This window comes from Sapajus apella, unplaced genomic scaffold (genome assembly GCF_009761245.1).
Source record: "Sapajus apella isolate SASKATOON/1434 unplaced genomic scaffold, GSC_monkey_1.0 scaffold68, whole genome shotgun sequence".
Taxonomy (NCBI): domain Eukaryota; kingdom Metazoa; phylum Chordata; class Mammalia; order Primates; family Cebidae; genus Sapajus; species Sapajus apella.
This window is the reverse complement of record NW_022437008.1, coordinates 7,586,358-7,608,207: the sequence shown is the minus strand read 5'-3', so window position 1 is coordinate 7,608,207 and position 21,850 is coordinate 7,586,358. Positions and strand designations below refer to the sequence as shown.

The following is a 21,850-nucleotide window of genomic DNA, read 5'->3' as shown; positions in this document are numbered from 1 at the left end:
CGTGCCTGTAATCCCAGCTAATTTTTTGTATTTTTAGTAGAGACGGGGTTTCACCATGTTGACCAGGATGGTCTCGATCTCTTGACCTCGTGATCCACCCGCCTCGGCCTCCCAAAGTGCTGGGATTACAGGCCTGAGCCACCGCGCCCGGCCTAGTGACTGTACTTTCTTTTCTCATGGCATTTTGTTTTTTTTAAGGCATTATTTCCGTTTCCCCTGAGCTGCTCTGCTTATCTGGGTCTCTCTCTCGCCTTGCCATTTCCTTCGTCACGCCTAATGATCCTTGTTGCTTGTTCACATCTAGTCATCCGTTCTGATTTTTGGAAGAGGAACTGGTTCTTGGTGTGTACTGTGTCAACTGAGGGATTTTCTGCCCTGGTGGTTCCCTGTGCAGGCATCTCCCTGGCTGCCGAGGAGGCCTCTGTGTACAAGATAAGGTGCGTGCAATGGTTGGCTTCACTTTAGGATACAGGTCTCCCAAAAGCCAGGATACAGATTTTCCTTTGTAGATATTACCTGTCCCCCTAAATCTTTAGCTCTCCCCAAAGGAGTCTGCTACATTTCCTTAGAGAAGTGGGTTGATACCTTGTTTTTCTCCCACCTTCATCTTGAGTAGGCCCAACCTTTCTAGAAAATAGTAAAAGCAAAGAGAGCCATCTCTGCTTCCAGGTGTGACCGCCAGTCTGCCCCAAAGCCAACTGACAGCTCACAAGGAACATGAGCTTGTACCATTTCCCATGTCACTGCTCCTGCCGTGCAGGGCTGCCAATGAGCAGAGGAAGCAAGACAAAATGCCCATTATCTGCCTGGCTTTCAAGCAGGGTACGCGAAAGAACACATCCGCACCACGCCTCGATGCTCCCCCGCCCCCACAGGTTCAATTGAGCCCTTTTATCCTCATACAAAAGTCTTGTCCTCACGACCTCACTTTTGCCTGAGGCACAACCCTTTCCCAAACTGCTCCCAGATACTCCCCAGTGTGAGCGCTGGTTCAGCAGCTGCTTTGCTGACTCATCAGTACATATTCTGCATGCGGCCTGTCTCCATTATGACACCAGCAGGGGAAGGGGCTTCCTAATGGAGGCTGTCGGAGGGCCCTTCTGCCTTCTTGAGTCTCACTCCAACGTGTCCTCAGTTTCCTTCACATCTGTGGTAGCCAAAGCAAAAACTCTGAGTTTCCTCTTCCTCATTTTGTCTATTTTTCCACTAGGTCTTCGTGGAATCCACAGTCCAGCTCTGATGAATTCCTGTCCCTCTTCCATGTTATAAATTCTCTCTCCAAACACCACCCCTTCTATGGGAGAGCCCATTAGGGTCACACCCCCGGCTCCATCCTCCTTATTCCTCTACCCTGGACACACCTATCAGCTCTGAGCCCAAAGCCACTCAGCCAAAGCTGCCATAAAGGCTTTTCTCCCAAGTCAGTGCATTCTGAGCCACTGAAGTCTTTCTTTAATTTCCACTGAAAAAAGATTTGGTGGCATCTTTGTTATTTTAAAATGGTCATTTCTCCCCCTAGCCTTCACCATTAATGACTTCCTTTTAAAATTTTCATATCTTCTTTACTTACATCTAGGGGGCTATCAGAACACAATGGTGTGTCACTTAACAACGGGGATACGTTCTGAGAAACTCATCATTAGGTGATGTTATCATTGTGTGAGCACCACAGAGTGTACTCACACAAAGCCACACGGCACAGCCTACCACACACATAGGCTAGATGGTGGAGCTGTTTGCTCATAGGCTACAAACCTGCACAGCATGTTACTGTACTGAACGCTGAAGGCAAGTATAAGTCAATGGTATTTGTGTATCTAAACATATCTAAACAGAAAAAGTACAGTCAGAATTCAATAGAAAGGATAAAAATGGAGCCGGGCATGGTGGCTCACACCTGTAATACCAGAACTTTGGGAGGCCAAGGTGGGTAGATCAGTTGAGGTCAGGAGTTCAAGACCAGCCTGGCCAACATGGCAAAACCCCATCTCTACTAAAAACACAAAAATTGGCTAGGCATGGTGGTGGACTCCTATAATCCCAGCTACTCAGGTGGCTGAGGCACAAGAATTGCTTGAACCCAGAAAGCAGAGGTTGTAGTGAGCTGAGATCGTGCCACTGCTCTACTCCAGGCCCTGGGTGACAGGGTGACACAGCGAGACTCTGCCCCCCGCCCCCCAAAAAAAGATAAAAATGGTTCACCTGTACAGGGCGCTTACCATGAATGGAGCTTGCAGGACTGGAAGGAAGTTGCTCTGGCTGAGTGAGTGAGCGATGAGTGAATGTGAAGGCCTCGGACATCTCTGTACACTCCCGTGGACTAAATATTGTACACTTAGGCTACAATTAACTAGTTATTTTTAAAAGTTTTCTTCCTTCAATACTACATTAATTTTACTTTACAACTTTTTACTTTATAAACTTTTTAATTTTTTAACTTTTTGACTTTTCTTATAACACTTAGCTTAAAACACACGTTGTACAGCTGTACAAAAATATTTTCTATTTTTATATTGTTATTCTCAAGCTTTTTTCTATTAAAAAATTTTTTTAAACTTTCTAGACTTTTTTGTTTCTTTTTTTAACGAAGAACAAATGCACATAGGAGCCTAGACCTTCAGAGGGACAGGATCATCAGTGTCACTGTCCTCCACCTCCATGTCTCAACCCACTGGAAAGTCTTCAGGGGCAGCAAAACGCACAGAGCTTTCATCTCCTGTGGTAACAATGGCTGCTTCTGGACACCTCCTGAGGGACCCGCCTGAGCCTGTTTTACAGTTAACTTTATTCTAAGTAGTACACTCTAAAATAATTTTTAAAAGTAGGGTAAATACGGCCGGGCGTGGTGGCTAACACCTGTAACCCCAGCACTTTGGGAGGCCAAGGCAGGTGAATCATGAGATCAGGAGTTCGATACCAACATGACCAACATGGTGAAACCCTGTCTCTACTAAAAATACCAAAAAAAAGGTAGCTGGGCATGGTGGCACATGCCTGTAATCCCAGCTACTTGGGAGGCTGAGACAGGAGAATTGCTTGAACCCAGGAGGCAGAGGCTGTCATAAGCTGAGATCACACCACTGCACTCCATCCTGGTGACAGAGACTCCGTCTCAAAAAAAAAAAAAAAAGTCCCATTCTCACTTTCAGACGCCTGTGCCGCTATGCTGTGCATGACCATAGGTGAAGAAACCCAGAAAGGACTCAGCAACCTCTCTCCGTTCTGCCTCTAACCACAGGCAGAACGCCTCAGAAAGTCACTAAATCAGCTGGGCACAGTGGCTCATGCCTGTAATCCCAACACTTTGGGAGGCTGAGGTGGGCAGATCACTTGAGTCCAGGAGTTTGTGACCAGCCTGGACAACATAGCAAGACCCTGTCTCAATTTAAAAAAAAATAACAATATAAAAGACAAAACATTAAATCCTTACCTTTTTAATTCATTTACAATTGATTTATGAACTTCCACTGCGATTTTGCCATCCGAGTGTGTTTTGAGTTCTCGGCATTTGGCGCGTAAAATCTCCAACTGTTCCCTGTTCTCTGCCAGCTCCTTTTCCTGGTCCTGGGTTTTCCTCTCCAGGAGCATTACCTGTTTAGTCACCTTAGCAACTGAAAAACAAAAGAGCAAGATACAAACTTGGCACAGAAGGCTTTACAAAACACAACTACTGGCTGTTAGGAAATACTAATGAGAGTCAGCTGATAAAAATGACCTGTTCAAGATCTTCTGGAGTGTTATAAATGAACACCGAAGGCCTTCTCTTTAGAAATTACTGTCCCTACTGAGCATGGTGACTCACACCTGTAACCCCAGCCTGTTGGGAGGCTGAGGGGGTCAGCAGTCCACAACCAGCCTGGGTAACATAGTGAGACCTCTCATCTCTACATAAAAATTTAAAACTTAGCAGGGCATGATGGCATGTGCCTGTGGTCCCAGATACCTGGGACGCTGAGGCAGAAGGACTGCTTGAGCTCAGGAGATCAAGACTGCACCGAGCCACATCTGTGCCGACTGCACTCCAGCCTGGATGACACAGCGAGACCTCATCCCCCAAAACAAAAAACCCCGAAGAAATTACTATCTCTACATTAAGCACTCACTAAATATGATTTTAAAAATAAGATCTACTATAATAATTAACAAAACACGATTCCAGTCTTCAAGGAACTGCCCTTCCTGAGACTGCAGCCTTAAATCACACACAGGTGTGCAAGCATATGTCAGAACATAGTCCTGAAAGCTGCAAGATTTTCAAGATCTTTAAGGACATCAAACATAGCCAAACTAAAAACCGGATTTATTATTTTCCTTCCCTTTCCTCATTGAATTTTTAATTTTATGTCCTGTATCTAAAGTAGTCATAAATATTTTCATCCTATGTTACACGGTTGTATGTAGTAAGACATTTCTTGGGCGTCTGTGGACACTAGCACTTAGAGGTATTATAGCATAAAACTGTACATCTCTCTACTCTATGAAAATATCTAATTGGTGTCTGGGTGCAGTGGCTCACGCCTGTAATCCTAGCACTCTGGGAGGCTGAGATGGGTGGATCACTTGAGGTCAGGAGTTCGAGACCAGCCTGGCCAACATGGTGAAACACCCTTTACTAAAAATATAAAAATAGCTGGGCATGATGGTGCGTGCCTGTAATCCCAGCTACTCAGGAGGCTGAGGCAGGAGAATCGCTGGAATCCAGGAGCCGAGACCACGCCACTGCACTCCTGTCTGGGCGACAGAGTGAGACTCTGTCTCAAAGAAAGAAGAAAATATCTAATTGGTAATTGGTCAAAGAGGATATATAATGGCTGTTTCTGGGCAATGGGAAAATAGCATAGGCAACTCACTGAATCATACAGGTCAAAAGGTTTCCCTGCCCCATGTGACCAGAAATCCTCATATCTGTTCAGATCTGGTAGTTAAAGAAAATGAAGCTCAGTAAATAGGAAATTATTGTCATCTCCAACCCCGAAAACAAAGATAGGAGGGCCCACAACTCTGTTTCCCCTCTCCCACTCGACAACGTGAGAGTAAAGGCAAGTACTCCTGGGCCACGCAGCTCTCAGGGGAGGTCAGGTGCAGGAAACTCCTGTGTACCTCTCTGAGATGCTGTCATCTTTAAACACGACCTGGTTCTAAGAAACACAGGAAGTGCTAGTCCAGCAACTGCAGCCACAGCAGGGCCTTGTCATGGACCTGCCACGGCATGAAAGGGGCTGCCATTCCATAAGCAGCTGGAGAGGGGAAACCCTCCACCTGCTTATCCGAGTGCCATGGCCTTGTGCAAGACGGCTGGTGTTTCAGCTTCCCAGCCTGTGCCATTCTTCACTAGGAAAGGGAAAAACTAAAGCAAGGGAAAAAAACACCACTGCATTTTGTACTCATAAACTGTGGTTTTAGGCTGGGTGTGGTGGTTCACGCCTGTAATCCCAGCACTTTGGGAGGCAAAGGCGGATGGATCATCTAAGGTCAGGAGTTCGAGACCAGCCTGGCTAACATGGTGAAACCCCGCTTCAAATAAAATAAATTGTGGTTTTAAAGCAGAAGCAATGACTTTTAGCCTGGCCTCCTTACAGCTGTGCACTGTCACAGACTGTGAGGCTCCTAGGGGTTGGGGGAGTGTGTGTGAAGAGACGGGAAGAGGGACACTCTCGGAAGGTGTCTGACGGTGATCAAACCTGCAGAGGTTTCGCCTCCCATGCCCGCAAGCTCTGAAGGAAGGAAAGACACAGGGGAACTGTTTAGAAAGTGAATGGTTCTGCTGACTTACTCATCCAACAAATATCTGGGAAGAGACCCTGTGTTATTTCAGATGTTTGCCTCTCGCGGTCTTTCCCATTTCTAAGGTACTATTTTACCCTAAAACCAGCTCTGCTGAGTCTAGCACTATCACCTACAAGTGATTTACAAACCCATAGGATGATCTGAGACAGTGGAGTTTAAGAAAGCAATCTATGCATTGAGGGTAATGACTTGGAAAGGTTTTAACAGTCGCATTTCAGTCAAGAATGTAAAACATGACGGGGACCCCAGCAGGAGGGAGGTAGAAGGGTAAAATGACAATACTGTAGTGGCATCAGTGTGTGGCCAGTGCTCAGCTGGAAAGACCTCACCTTCTTGGAGGCGCTCCTGGTGGCTGTCCTTGGCCTTCCTTTGCTGAATCTCCAGCTGCTCCAGCAACAACTTGTTTTCCTCTAAAACCAGTTTTGCTTGAGTCTGAAGCTGCCGCCTGCAATTGATTTACAAGATGGAATACTGTGATTCAGGTGCTGAATGGCTACAGAGACACTCTGGAATCTAAAGGGAGGCAATGGGTACATTATAGGTCATGAATATCAAGCCACGTCTTCATGCTAAACATATTAACACAGCAACAAATCCTGCCATTTGCAGTAAGCTGGAGAAAGACAGCCATGAGGTCTGAATTACAGACTGCTTCAGAAACACTCTTAGATGTCAAATTTCAAACACGCACAAAAGTAAACAGAATAGAGTAGGAGACTCCCATGTGCAAATGGCTGATGAGGTTTCATCCGTATAAACCTCTAATCCTGCCACCCACTACATTATTATGAAGCCCATACGGCCTATGTTTAAAGCAGTTCGAAAGTTTCCATTTTAATTGTAAAATACTCCTCCATAATTAGTAGCATATTTGCAAAAAAAAAATTACTGTTAGCAGGCTTTGATATGGTTTCTTAGAACTGTACGAATCTGCCCCAGTCTTCCTCTTAGCATGAGCAAACCCTCTCCTTCCAGTGCAATGTAAATCCCAGCCCAGCTCAGCCCTCCAGATTGCAAAATCTGATTAGAACGAGCTGCGGGGACCTTAGAAATCACCTAGTTAAATGTTGACCACCCAAAGTACACTGGGTGGTAAGTTTACTTAGTAAACAATAAACAAGCTTGATTTGCACTTAAAATCCTAAAGGTGAGGTTGGAGGAAGGAAAGAGATAAGATGAAAGGAGTCGGGCTGTAACAGTGGTGTGGCCCCAACCGTGGCTGTGCACTAGCTCCTGGGCACTGTGGGGGTGCCTCTTGCCTGCTACCGGCACCCATGGAGTGGGTTGCCATGCTGTCGGGAAGGGCCTCATCCCAAACTGGTCTGTGCCAGCCTCCTCACTCCCACCACACACTGGGCAGCTCCGCGATGGTCTGTTTTGTTTCAGACTTACTTATTTATATTTTGAGATCGGGTCTCACTCTGTTGCCCAGGCCAGACTGCAGTGGTGAGACCTTGGGCCACTGCAACCTCTGCCTCAGCTTCCAGAGTATCTGGGATTATGGGCATGTACCACCACACCAAGCTCATTTTTGTATTAATTTTTTTTTGGTAGAGACAGGGTTTCACCATGTTGGCCAGCCTAGTCTCAAACTCCTGACCTCAGGTGATCCTCCTACCTTGGCCTCCCAAAGTGTTGGAATTATAGGTGTGAGCCACCATGCCTGGCTGCATTTTGGACTAATTTATAAGACTTCTTTATTTGTTGATTCATTCATTTGTTCATTTATTTCTTCCTCCCTTCCTTCATTCATTTTATTTTTTATTTTTTAGAATCAGGGTCTTGCTCTGTCACCCAGGTCGTGCTCGGTCATCCAAGCACCATCATAGCTCACTGGAGCCTTGAATTCCTGGGCTTAATCAATCCTGCCTCAGCCTTCTGAATAGCTAGGTGCATGCCATCACGTCCAGCTAATTTTTTTTTTTTTTTTTTTTTGAGACAAGGTCTTGTTCTGTCGCCTAGGCTGGTCACAGCGGTGTGATCATAGCTGACTGCAGCTCCAAACTCCTGGCCTCAAGTGATCCATCTTGGCCCCCCAAAGAGTTAGGGTTACAGGGGTGAGCCACCCAGCCTGGCTCGTTCCTTTTTTAAATGAAAGGGATCCCCCATTCCTAAAAAAAAGTTCAAAATCTCAGATTTGGGTTAACACTCTCTCTTATTTATTATTATTATATTTTGAGACAGGGTCTCGCTTTGCTGCCCAGGCTGGAGTACAGTGGCACGATCTCAGCTCACTGCAGCCTCTGCCTCCTAGGTTCAAGTGACTCTCCTGCCTCAGCCTCCTGAGTAGCTGGGATCACAGGCACGCACCACCACGCCCAGCTAATTTTTTGTATTTTTAGTAGAGACTGGGTTTCACCATGTTGTCCAGGCTGGTCTGAAACTCTTGGCCTCAACTGATCCTCCTGCCTTGGCCTCCCAAAGTGCTCGGATTACAGGCATGAGCCACTGTGCCCAGCCACCCCATTTTATAGAGAAAGAAACAGATCCATTAAGCCTGAGGTTACCCAGTGATTCAGGAGAAGTTAGGGAAAGAAATACAAAATTTAGTTGCAGCCCAGAAGTTCATTGAGAAATTACTGGCAACCAAGCAGAAAGTGTCCGCTGGGCCAGATGCAGTGACGCACGCCTATAATCCCAGCACTTTGGGAGGCCGAGGTGGGCAGCTCACCTGAGGTCAGGAGTTGGAGATCAGCCTGCCTAACACAGTGAAACCTTGTCTCTACTAAAAATACAAAAAAAAAAAATTAGCCAGGTGTGGTGATGGGGGCCTATAATCCCAGCTACTCGGGAGGCTGAGGCAGGAGAATCACTTGAACCAGGGAGGCAGAGGTTGCTATGAGTTGAGATCATGCCATTGCCCTCCAGCCTGGGTGGCAGAGCAAGACTCTGTTTCAAAAAAAAAAAAAAAAAAAACGCAAGCATTTGCTGTAAGATGGAGTCTGTGTACCGAGCGCCGCGTACAGGTACCGAGAGCAGCAAGGAGCTCTGCCCACCAAGTGTGATGCTCCAGCTGGAGGGCAGTGAATTCAAAGTAAGGCGCTGGCGGCCAGGGAGGCCCCGAGCAAGCCTGATGCTCTCCCCATGCCGGTGGGGGCCATAACATTCGAGCAGAGGGCAGACTTCAAATCCCAACAAACGCAGGACTGGAGAACGCTGCAGGGCTGTGGATTTGAAAGCAGGGCCTGTCTTTCTTTCCTTTGTTTAGTTGTTTTCATTTTAAGGAAATGCAGACAAGTTGGACTTGTAGCTACATACATACAAGGCTAGGGAAGGAATCTGGGGTTCTGGAATCTCACAAGGTCTCTTGAGCCCCAGCCTGGCTAAGCTGCTTTCCAGGGCACTGTTCAAGGAGGACACGAGGGGAGACACACTAGGAACCCTGGCGGAAGGAAATCCAAGCTCAGGATATGGAGGCCACAGAGCACCAAGACCCAGAAGTTGCACGGGCCAGGCCCACCTGACACATCGGTGACCACAAAATCAGGGATAAACAATAGTAAGAGTGCTGTTGACTCAATTCTAGATTCCTAAACATCACATCTAAAAAAATATTTCATTTTCCCCAGTGATGTTAAGACATTAGAAAACACTAAATATAACATACCTATTCAAAGTGAGTAGTTTTGGTTTTCTTAGTCCTGCCTGGATACTGCTTTTAGGCTTTTAAAGACACGTACTTTCTCTAATTCAGTTAACAGGCATTTGCTGTTGCTGTGCTAGATGCGGGGCCACACACAAAAATAAACAGGACATCGGTTCCTGCCCTTGAGTTCACAAAGGAGAAGGAGGAGGCAGATGTGGAGGCAGACAGGATAGGCAGGCGTAGTGTGGCAGGTACCAGGACCAGGGCATGTGTTTAGGGCCACATCAGAACTAGAGACAAGGGGCCGGGCACTGTGGCTTACAATCCCAGCACTTTGGGAGGCCAAGACGGGAGGATCACTTGAGCCTAGGAGTTCGAGATCAGTCTGGGAAACAGTGAGACCCTGTCTCTGCAAAAAAAAATACAAAAAAATTGGCTGGGCATGGTAGTGCATGGACCTGTAGTCCCAGCTACTTGGGACATTGAGGTGGGAGGATGGCTTGAGCCCAGAAGGTTGAAGCTGCAGTGAGCTATGACTGAGCCACTGCACTCCAGCCTGGGCAATAGAGTTAGACCCTAACTCTAAAAAACATCAGAAACAGAGACACCGGGTGCGGTGGCTCACGCCTCTGAATTCCAGCACTTTGGGAGGCCAAGGCGGGCAGACCACTTGAGGCCAGGAGTCTGAGACCAGCCTGGCCAACATGATGAAATCCGTGTCTACTAAAACTATAAAAATTAGCCAGGCGTGGTGGTATGTGCCTAAAGTCCCAGCTACTTGGGAGGCTGAGGCAGGAGAATAGCTTGAATCCAGAAGGTAGAGGCTGCAGTGGGCCAAGGTCACGCCATTGTTGCATTCCAGCCTGGGCAACACAGCAGGACTCTGTCTCAAAACGAGAAAGGAAAGAAGGAGGGAGGGACGGAGGGAAGGAGGGAGGGAGGGACACAAGGGAGCAATAATGGCCTCTCCTGAAGGCAGCACTACAGACAAGGCACCATTCCAGCAGGACCCTAGAGGGGAAGGAGTGCAGAAGGGGCTTTTGAGGAAGGACAGGTTGGAAGTGGGGCAACCTCAGCTGTCAGGGTATCTGCCAGGGCAGGATGGATGGGAGCTAGTCATCCAGGCCTCATCCTGAGCTTTCTATTCTCAAACGCTGGGAGCTATCACTGGGGCCTAAGAAGGGATGAGACTCTCCAGGTCTGAGATGGGAAAATCACCCTAGAAAAATATCACCTCAGAAAATAAAAAGCAGAAAGCAACTATATTTCAGGTTTGAGAACCTACTTAGAATTTTTAAAGTCATCTTGAAAATATAAGTTTAGAATAGTTTATTAGGGTTTTATTGTGCCTTATGAATGTCTTAGAAACTCTCCCTTAAAATATTGTAGTTAAAAATGTAATTATGTATTTCATAATTTTATAACATATTTTCCTATTATCATGTGTTTTCTTTTTTTTCTTTTTTAAAGATGGGGTTTCACCATGATGGTCAGGCTGGTCTGGAACTCCTGACCTCAGGTGATCCACCCACCTCGGCCTCCCAAAGTGCTAGGATTACAGGCGTGAGCCACCATGCCCAGCCTATCACGTGTTTTAAATTAGCAAAAGAGCAGAAACACCACGCCACTTGCCATTCCTCAGTGGTAACAGGACTACTCTTATTTAACTCCTGGTGCAATTCTTCATTTTCTTTCACCACTTCCTGGACTCGCATCCTAAACATTCTCATTTCCTCCTGAAATAAAATATACGTGAATTACAACACACACATACACATGCATCTCTATTTCTCCGTTCTGGTGCTGCTGCTGTGGCTAAAATCAAACGTAACAGCCTTTAGCAAGGTCTCACAACAGGCCAGCCTTCGACCCTCGGTACCAGCACAAGCGGTGCCTGCTCTCAGGGAGCTTATGGTCTGGTGAGAAAGCACCAGGACAAAATGTAAGGCCAAGTACAAGAGGCAAAGCACCGGGCTTCCAAGTACCCGATTCCTCATTTGATAACGCTTTTCTGTAACTGCCGAACACTGACAGAAAAGGCAGACGTGCCCATCAACACTGTCATTTTCCCTTTGTTTAAAGACTCAGGAAAAACTGGAGGTTTTTAATGTAAAAAACAAGAACTTTTCATCCTTAATTAAAGCTAGATTTGGTGGGGCGGGGGTTAGTGAGTGTGGGAGTTGGAGGAAGCTCTTATTTTTTTATTCTTTTGTTTTGAGATAGGGTCTCGCTGTGTCTCCTAGGCCACGGTGCAGTGGTGCAATCATACCTCACAGCAGCCCCAACCTCCTAGGGCTCAAGCAGTCCTCCCAACTTAGCTTCCCAAGTACCTGGTACCAAAGCTGTGTGCCACCATGCCCGGCTAATTTTTGTATCTTTGTGTGCCACCATGCCCGGCTAATTTTTGTATTTTTTGTGTGCCACCATGCCAGGGTAATTTTAACTGTTTTTTAATGACCCTCCCAGCTCAGGATCCCAGAACAACCAACATTTCTCGACCTGGATCCTGCCAATCTATATCGCCACTTACATGAGGAACGCAGAGGAAGGGGCGATCTTCCTGCCTCAGTCTCCCAAAATGCTGGGATCACAGGCATGAGCCACCACGTTCGGCCAAGGCTCTTAGTTTTGTCCCTGACAACCACTGGAAAGTGTCTTACTAGCGCCATCAGTGTGCAGAGCCTCATCGGCCATCAGCCGCAACACGAGGTCTGTGGCTAGACCTGTTTTGACTCCTAACAGCCTGTGTCTGTTTCGGCTCCCACCAGTCTGTGCGTGTGACACTTCAGCTGAGCCTCCTCCATCAGGCCTTTTCCAGTTTCTGTGTCCTGCGCTGTCCTCTGGTGAGAATCCGAGGTGCCAATATTTACTCTGGAGTGCCTCTAAAATATTCTACTCCCAGCTGTCAGTGTTTATGCTTACACCCTTTTAACTTAAAGCAGCACTGCCAAGTGTCTTCTCCTCTCTCCACGCAGAGACACTCACTCACGGCTGGCAGTCCATGTGACTCTTTTTTGGAACAGGGGTCAAGCAAACTAAAGTGTGCAAACCAGCTGCCTGTTTTTGTAAATAAAGTTTTATTGGAACACGGCCTCACCCATTATCTACACGTTATCTTCAGCTGCCTTCACGTTGCAACAGCAGGCCCGAGCAGGTGCAAACAGAAACTGCATGGCCTCCAGAGCCTAAATTACTTATTAATTGGCCCTTTACAGAAAGTGTGTGCTGACCCCGATTTAGAGGGAGCACCAAAATAATATTATTAGTTATTAGGATTGTTATATATTCAATTAGTACAAGGCTTATTCATGCTCTTAGAAAATTAAGCGTCCAACACTAAGACTAAATGGAAAGGAGCAAAATTCCTTTCCATGGGACATGGACACGGGACAGCATCACTGACAAGGAACAAGCTGGAAGCCTCTTAAAGGACCCTCCCCAGCTCAGGATCCCAGAACAACCAACATTTCCCTTGCTGGATCTTTCCAATTTCAGGGATCTATATGGCCACTTACATGAGGAACCCAGAGGAAGGCGGGAGGCACAGAAAGCATCTACAACACCCACACAGGCTTGGCCTGCCGCGGTTAGAATGTGAGCTCTGCTGCCCGAAGCCACTCCATGAAATGGCGGTGGAGGACAAGGCAGAAATGGATAAAAACCTCACTTCCTATCCATTTCCAACAGCTCAGTAATCGGACTTCCCTGGGGTCAGCTCATCCCAGAATTAAGAAGCATCTAAGTTTGCCTAAAACATCTCTAGCCTATTTCCTTCCCATGTCTGCCCAAATGGTCCTTCTAATGGTGGTGTTTGCAGCTGCAGAGTACCAGGGAAGAAGGGTTTCCCTCCTGCTGTCTTCCCTGCACCCCAAGATCTCAGCCCAGATGGGCCCACTGTCTAGAAAGCCATGGCTTTCCACGCAGCCCTGCCCTGGCCCTCCAGACCTCTCCCCTTGCTCCCTACCCAGCCCTCCTGCTCTCCCAATCACTCCCTTATTTCCTCCCCTCTTCCTTCTTTCCCACCCTCCCTCCATCCCACCCTGCCACACTCCTTCCTTCCTCCTTTCTGTCCTCTAGTAAACATTTGATTAACTATAATATGTTGGGCATATCCACATTCAAAATGTTTCTGTAAAATTTGAAGCGGTCCTCTATTTTTATAAATCTTGTCTCTTCTGAGACATGTGCCAGCCTACCTTGAGGGTGGCATTGAGCTCGTCCTTCTCTTTCATTATATCTTCATAAGCCAGCAACAATGGTGACAGGTACTTTGTATCCAACTGAAGACAGAGAGTAAATGAAGGTTAATATATTTCATACATCTAAACACAACCAGCAAATTTTTCAAAGGCAAGAAGATACATTTTTTTGAAATGGTTTCTTTGGTGGTTGTTGTTATTGTTTTTTAAGGACCCTCCTAGCTCAGGATCCCAGAACAACCAACATTTCTCTCCCTGGATCCTTCCAATTTCAGGGATCCTTCCAATTTCAGGGAACCCAGAGGAAGGCAGGAGGCACAGGAAGCATCTACAACACCCACACAGGCTTGGCCTCCTGTGGTTAGAATGAGCTCCGCTGCCCGAAGCCACTCCCACTCTGCCATCCAGGAGTGCAGTGGCATGATGTCAGCTCTCTGCAACCTCCACCTCCCAGGTTCAAGTGATTCTCCTGCCTCAGCCTCCCAAGTATCCAGAACTACAGGCATGCACCATTACGCCCAGCTAATTTTTGTATTTTAATAGAGATAGGGTTTCACCATGTTGGCCAGGCTGGTCTCAAACTCTTGACCTCAAGTGATCCACCTGCCTCGGCCTTCTAAAGTGCTAGGATTACAGATGTAAGCCACCGTGCCTGAAATGCTTTTTTTTTTTTTTTGAGACAGTCTCACTCTGTCACCAGGCTACAGTGCAGTGGCTCGATCTCGGCTCACTGTAACCTCTGCCCCCTGGGTTCATGCGATTCTCCTGCCTCAGCTTTCTGAGTAGCTGGGACTACAGGTGTGTGCCACCACACCCAGCTAATTTGTGTATTTTTAGTAGAGACGGGGTTTCACCGTGTTGGCCAGGATGATCTCGATCTTTTGACCTTGTGATCCATCCGCCTCAGCCTCCCAAAGTGCTGGGATTACAGGTGTCAGCCACTGCACCCGGCTGAGATGGTTTTTAATGGCCATGCAAATATAGTCTGAAAATATGGGCCTGAAATTAAATAACTTTCACTTACCAACCAGGGTGGTATAGGGCCTTTGGATGGGAGGCCTTCAATATTTAAGCTCTAAGAACAAAACATATATTGAAGACAAGTTAAACCATACTTCCTCTGAAATTTCAAGTCTTAGATATTCTTAATCTAGACTGGGCATTGCCCATCTACGTATTTATCTATCTATCCGCCTACCCACCCACCTACCCACCCATCCATCCACCCACCCAGCTACCTACCCATCCATCCATCCACCCACCCACCCACCTTACCTACCCATACACTCACCCATCCAACCACCCACCCACGCACCCACCCAACCTACCTACCCACCCGTACCCTCACCCATCTATCTACATATACGTATGTCTTTATAAGAGAAAATTTGTTTCTGAAATGTTTGAGAGTAATATGCAGATATAATGCCCTTTTTCCTCTAAATACTTCTATTTCCTAAAAACAAAAACATTCATTTACTTAACCATAGTACTGTCATGAAAATCAGGAAATAACGCTGATAACAATGCTATTTTCATACATATATATATATATACACACACACACACACACACACATACATACATATACATATATATATATTTATTACTGCTCCTTGCAGAGCAGGGCTACCCCATGGGCATTGTGCCTAGTGTAGCCTACAGTATTATTTTCTAACCTAACATATACATTATCTTCAAATTTCATCTATTTTCCCACTAAGGTGCTCTTCTAATAAAGGATCCAATTCAGGGTCACATGTTGCATTTAGCTGTCAAGTCTTTTATGTCTTTTTTTTTTTTTTTTTTTTTTTTTTTGAGGGTCTCATTCCATCCCCCAGGCTGGAGTGCAGTGATGAGATCATGGCTCGCTGCAACTTCTGCCTCCCGGAATCAAGCGAGACTCCCACCTTAGCCTCCTCTCAGCAGCTTGGAACCACATCTGGCTAATTTTTGTATTTTTTGTAGAAATGAGTTTTCATCATGTTGCCCGGCTGGTCTTGAACTCCTGGGCTGAAATGATCCTCCTGCCTCAGCTTCCCACAGTGCTGGGATTGCAGGCATGAGCCACCACACCTGGCCCCCTTTTTTTTTTTTTTTTTTTTTCTGAGGTGGAGTCTTGCTCTGTCGCACAGGCTGGAGTGCAGTGGCACGATCTTGGCTCACTGTAACCTCTGCCTCCCAGGTTCAAGCGATTCTCCTGCCTCGGCCTTCTGAGTAACTGGGACTACCAGTGCCTGCCACCATGCCTGGCTAATTTTTGTGTTTTTAGTAGAGATGGGGTTTCACCATGTTGGCCAGGCTGGTCTCGAACTCCTGACCTCAAGTGATCCACCCACCTCAGCCTTACAAGGTGCTGGGATTACAGGTGTGAGCCACCGTACCCAGTCTCTGACCCTTTTTAGTCTTTTAAAATCTGGAACATATCTAGGGACTTTTTTCATTGGATGTTGAACTTTCTCAGTTTGCCTAAAACATCTCCAGCCAATTTCCTTCCCATGTCTGCCCAAATCGCCCTTCTAACAATAATTCCAATGATATCGTGACATTATTGAGTGCCTGGATTTTGTTATCTTCCTTTAAAGGGTACTGGTTTCTTTTCCTTCCTCCCTTCTCTCTTTCTTTCAGCTCTTAAGTTGCTTGTGGATCACATTCATGCTTCTGAGGCTGGTCATGGTAGGTCTATAGTGACCTTTCCTAAAAAGCTCATTTAGCCATACCTCTCAGGCACGGCCCTCCTGGGCTCTTGACTCAAAGCAAGGTCTCTCCATTGCAGCTGGGCAGAACTAGAAGCTTCCCAGTGCTGTGTGAGTTCTGGGAACCATGCAGCTCACAGCTCCCTGTTCTTGTTTTCTGCCCAGTCTCCTGAAGTCTCCTACATATGTGCAGGGTAGTATTCCACAAGACACCAAGGAGCCCCATGCAGGTTTACATAAGCAGCTCTTTCTCTCCACGGCTCCCTCCTTTCTGGTATTCGTGCCCTATAAATTCTAGTCTCCTCAGCTTCCCCAGACAGGAGAAGGCTCAGCTCAGGCCCTTCCTCCTTGCTCTGTGATCTGAGACTGCCTCTAGACAGAAAGCAGATCACAGGCTCATCTGTTTATCCCGCTGCTCTTGAGGGTCATAGGCCGGTGCTGCCTGTGTTTGACGTCTGTAAACATTTGCATTACATATTCTGTCTGGTTTTCTATTTGTTTACAGCAGGAGGGAAAATCTGGTACAGAATCAATGGCCTGGACAAAATAATTCTTATTTCACAAAAGCTTTCCAATGCGAACACCTTAATATTTATTTAATTACCCATTCACTCTGCAAACATTGGCAACTCACTAAGTCATTATGGACACTGCAATGCAACCCTTGTTATCCAGGATTCTACGACCTAGTAACAGAAGTAAGTTCCACTAACACAAATGAACATGATATACAAAAGCAGTATAGGGTAGATGCTGTAAGTACCTTCAGAGTAATTACAAACAAAAGTCTGCAATGGTTTAAAAGAGAGAGAAGGCTGGGCACGGTGGCTCATGCCTGTAATCCCAGCACTCTGGGAGGCCAAGGAGGGTTGATCACTTGAGGTCAGTAGTTCGAGACCAGCCTGACCAACATGGTGAAACCCTATCTCTATTAAAAATACAAAAATTAGCTGGGAGTGGTGGAACGTGCCTGTAATCGTAGGCACTCAGGAGGCTGAACAACAAGAATTGCTTGAACCCAGGAGGCGGAGGTTGCAGTGAGCCGAGATCGTGCTACTGCACTCCAGCCTGGGCGACGGAGAGAGACTGTGTCTCAAAAAAAAGGGAGAGATTAATCACTTCTGGCTGGGCTGATCAGGAAGACTGCATTGGATAATGCGGCATTTGCACAGGGCAGAAGACAACATGGGAGGAGGCTGTCCCTGGGCCTGCCTGCCCGCCCCATGGTCCTGCAGAAGGCCCTGATTTAGCAAGCAGGTTTTGAATTATAGGACCCCCAAGAACTTTATTTGTTGTTTAAAAGTTAGTATTGGCCAGGCATGGTGCCTCACACCTGTAATCCCAACACACTGGGAGGCTGAGGCAGGCATATCACGATGTCAAGAGATTGAGACCATCCTGGCCAACATGGTGAAACCCCACCTCTATTAAAAATACAAAAATTAGCTGGGCGTGGTGGCACATGCCTGTAGTCCCAGCTACTCGGGAGGCTGAGGCAGGAGGATCGCTTGAACCTGGGAGGTGGAGGTTGCAGGTTGCAATGAGCCGAGATGATGCCACTGCACTCCACCCTGGCAACAGAGCGAGACTCCGTCTCAAAAAACAAAAAAAGTTGCCAAGTCTGAAGTTTATTAGTACAAACAGAAGTCACTGCACCCTCGACCTCACATGCTCAAGAGATCCTCGTGCCTCGGCTTCCTGAATGGCTGGGGCTACAGGCATGCTAATTTTTTAAAATACGCAAGCTGCAGTGCCGTGGAGCAACAATGGCTGACTGCCACCTCTGCCTCCCAGGTTCAAGCGATTCTCCTGCCTCAGCCTCCCAAATAGCTGGGATTATAGGTGTGCACCACCACACCTGGCTAATTTTTTTTTGTATTTTTAGTAGAGATGGGGTTTCACCGTGTTGGTCAGGCTGGTCTCGAACGTCTGACTTCAAATGATCCGCCCACCTCAGCCTCCCAAAGTGCTGGGATTACAGGAGTGAGCCACCACGCCCGGCTGACATTTCTTGATTTAACAAAAGTGCTGTAAAATTGATTGCAGTGATGGTTGCATAATTCTGTGATTAGAATAAAAACCACTGAATGGTACACAGCGTGTGGAGCTGGACTCTGCGACTCTTCTTAGAATGGAAAACTCTGCTTTCCTTTCCAAGTTCATGCACTGACAGTAGCTGCAACCTTCAGGAACGTGACTGAGAAGGGAGCAGCCAACACAGACTTCCATTTTTTGACTTTTTTTTTTTTTTTTAAATTTTTGAGACAAGGTCTTACTCTGTTGCCCAGGCTGGAGTACAGTGGTCCAATCTCAGCTCACTGCACCCTCGACCTCCCATGCTCAAGAGATCCTCCTGCCTCGGCTTCCTGAATGGCTGGGGCTACAGGCATGCTAATTTTTTAAAATTTTTTATTTGTAGAGACTAGGTCTTGCTGTTGCCCAGGCGGGTCTCAAACTCCAGAGCCCAAGCAATCCTGCCGCCTCAGCCTCTGCAAGTGCTGGGATTCCAGGCATGAGCCACCTCCTCCAGCCTGTTACTTCATATACTTTTGCATTGTCCCAATGTTTTAGTGTCTATTGCTTTAATTACACAGAAGAAGGAAGGGAAGGAAGCAAGAAACAGAATGATCCTTAGAAACGCTGTGCCTTGGACACAGCTTTTCTTCTAGCATATTATAATAAGAACCCCTCAAGACTGGAAATCAGTTCAACAGGAAAGGCTGAGAAATCTGAAAAGCTGACTTTTCACGATTGGAAACGTTACCTCTTCCTTGGACAAGTGCCTGAATTTTGTCTGATACCGACTGAGCTCTACATTCAAACGATGCACGGTCATTTTCAACCCATCGTTTTCGTCCACCAGTTCTTGAGCTTGTTTTCGCAGACAAAGTAACTCAGGGGCAGCAACTAGAAAATAAATGATAACTTAATATCATGCTATAAGAAATAATGTCATATTTATCCAGATTTTATTTAAATTGCAAATCATTTGCTTCCCCCTCTTTCACACACAGAGACAATGAACTGTGTGTGTGTCTGTGTGAATAAATAAAAGTTATAAAGTTTTTCTTTTCTTTTTTTTTTTTTTTTTTTTTTAAGACGGAGTCTTGCTCTGTCGCCCGGGCTGGAGTGCAGTGGTGCGATCTCGGCTCACTGCAACCTCTGCCTCCCAGGTTTAAGCAATTCTCCTGCCTCGGCCTCCTGAGTAGCTGGGACTACAGGTGCCCACCGCCACGCCTAGCTAACTTTTTAACTTTTTTTTTCCACAGAGATGGGGTTTCACTATGTTGGCCAGGCTGGTCTCAAACTCCTGACCTTGTGATCCACCCGCCTCAGCCTCCCAAAGTGCTGGGATGACAGGCATAAGCTACTGCGCCTGGCCAAAGTTACAAAGTTTTTAAACATTGAACAGTTAACATAACATTGGAAGTTTGTGGAAGTTTTTGCATGTACAATAAAGTAAAATAAAAATTTCAAGTTGGAAAGGAATAGTCACTGTTTCAGATGACATAAAAATATGTGCTTTGAAAAATCATATAGAATACATGGAAAATATATTAGAGCTAATAACCTTCCCGCATAATAGCAATGTCCTATTAGAAAACAAAACAGAAAATAGGCTGGGTGCAGTGGTTCACACCTGTAACCACAACACTTTGGGAGGCCGAGGTGGTCAAATCACGAGCTCAGGAGATCGAGACCATCCCGGATAACATGGTGAAACCCATCTCTACTAAAAATACAAAAAAAAAAAAAAATTAGCTGGGTATGGTGGCATACACCAGTAATCCCAGCTACTCAGGAGGCTAAGGCAGGAGTGGCTTGAACCCAGGAGGCGGAGGTTGCAATGAGCCGAGATCACGCCATTGTACCCTAGCCTGGGTGACAGAGAGAGACTTTGTCTCAAAAAACAAAAAACCAGGAAATAGATCCCACAAGGTAATAGCACGAATAATTTAAAGTATCTAAAAATAAATGTACCTAAGATAAGAATTATGCAGGGCGTATATGAAAAAAGCTGACGCCACCTTACTTAAAGCTGTGTAATCAGTTTTAGGTAAATAGAAAAAGGTGTAGAGAAAATACTGGTGAAATTTATGTAATCTTAGAGTTAAAAATGACTTAACACCAAAGGTGTTAAGTCATAAAAGAAAAACATTTTATAGATTCAGCCCAATTACCAAACAACTAAGAAAATATACCTATGAGAAAGGGATAAGATCTTTCATATGTAAGGAGTTCCTGCAAATCAGTAAAAAGAAGCCAAGTGTCTGAATGTAGAGGACAACTTGGCCATGCATAGTGGCTCATACCTATAATCCCAGCACTTTGGGACGCCAAGCAGGAAAAATCCTTGAGGCCAGGAGTTTGAGACCAGCCTGGGCAACATAATGAGAGCTCGTTGCTTTAAAAAATTTGAAAAAAACCCCAAAAACTCAGCCCGGCATCATGGTACTCGCCTTTAGTCCCAACTACTTGGGAGGCTGAGGTGGGAGGATCACTTGAACCCAGGAGTTCAAGGTATAGTGAATTCTGATCACCCCACGGTAGGCACCTGGGTGACAAGAGTGAGATGCTGTCTCTAAAAAATAAAGTAGGCAATTTTATGAAAGAAAAAGAAAATGACCTGAAAAGATATGAAAAAATATTCAAGCTCATCGATAATAAAAGAAATACAAATTAAAATGCTATTTCTTTTTTTTTTTTTAACTTATCAGACTAGCAAGGAAAACATCATCATTGATAAGTCTATGGTAAAGAAGGAGCTTTTATATGCTTCTCTTGGGGATAAAAGCTGACGTGAAATATATGTAAACAAAGCATCAAGTTCCAAAAGAAGTATTGGAATTTGTTTTGTTTTTTAAAATTTAGCTTCTTTCCAACCTTAGGAATTTCTTTGGTGTAATACTGATACAGCAGATGAAATCAAATATCAACAATCATAAGGATATTAACAAAAAGCCTGAAATATTACAACATAAATTACCAATACAAATATCAACAAATATCAAAACATAAAATATTAACTCTTGGAATAATTGACTGAAGTCCCGCTCATTCCTCTAATAAAAGCATCATCCATCCCCACCGTCCTGTGACGCCGCCTTCTCAGCCTCTTCCAGCTTTTGCTTCTCTTTTTCCGTTCCCTTAAGTTTTAACAGTAATTCTTTCCTTGCTTGTTTCATTGCATTTAGTTCAAGGGTAAGGCTTTGGTTCGTATTCTTTAGGTGCACATTTTCTTCTTTTAATGCCTCAAACTTCTCTCTGGTTATTTCTGTATGTCTTTGACGTGTTCTACCAGCTATATCTGAAAGGGTACATGGGGAAAAAGTTTTAAAATGTTAATCGATGCTGACAATGTTACATCAAAATCATGTGACTTTGTTCCAAAAAGCACATCAGGCTTGGTGGCGCGTTCTTTGGTCCCTGGGAAGGGAGTGGCTTGTATAGGAAAGAGAAAGTGGCCTGGCGAGGTCACAGCAGGCAGAGAGATACTGAGGGGAGGCCAGAGAGGGAGGCCAGGGCTGCAGGAGGCCGTGCCTATTGTGATGTGGCGTGGAAGGTTCATCTTGCAGGGCAGC

General features: G+C 45.8%; 1 protein-coding gene across 4 annotated transcripts in view; it reads right to left on the bottom strand.

Annotated features, from left to right (window-relative positions):
- CEP89 (centrosomal protein 89) overlaps positions 1–21,850 on the bottom strand; it is a 75,291-nt gene that overhangs the window by 22,673 nt on the left and 30,768 nt on the right. For all 4 annotated transcript variants that reach the window (XM_032249140.1, XM_032249141.1, XM_032249143.1 and 1 more), the window contains 7 exons: positions 21,358–21,576; positions 19,033–19,175; positions 14,597–14,647; positions 13,570–13,653; positions 11,006–11,109; positions 6,117–6,232; positions 3,431–3,611 (listed from right to left, as the gene is read on the bottom strand). In XM_032249140.1, the coding sequence (XP_032105031.1) occupies positions 3,431–3,611; positions 6,117–6,232; positions 11,006–11,109; positions 13,570–13,653; positions 14,597–14,647; positions 19,033–19,175; positions 21,358–21,576 (898 nt within the window). The remainder of the gene's footprint in view (positions 1–3,430; positions 3,612–6,116; positions 6,233–11,005; positions 11,110–13,569; positions 13,654–14,596; positions 14,648–19,032; positions 19,176–21,357; positions 21,577–21,850) is intronic.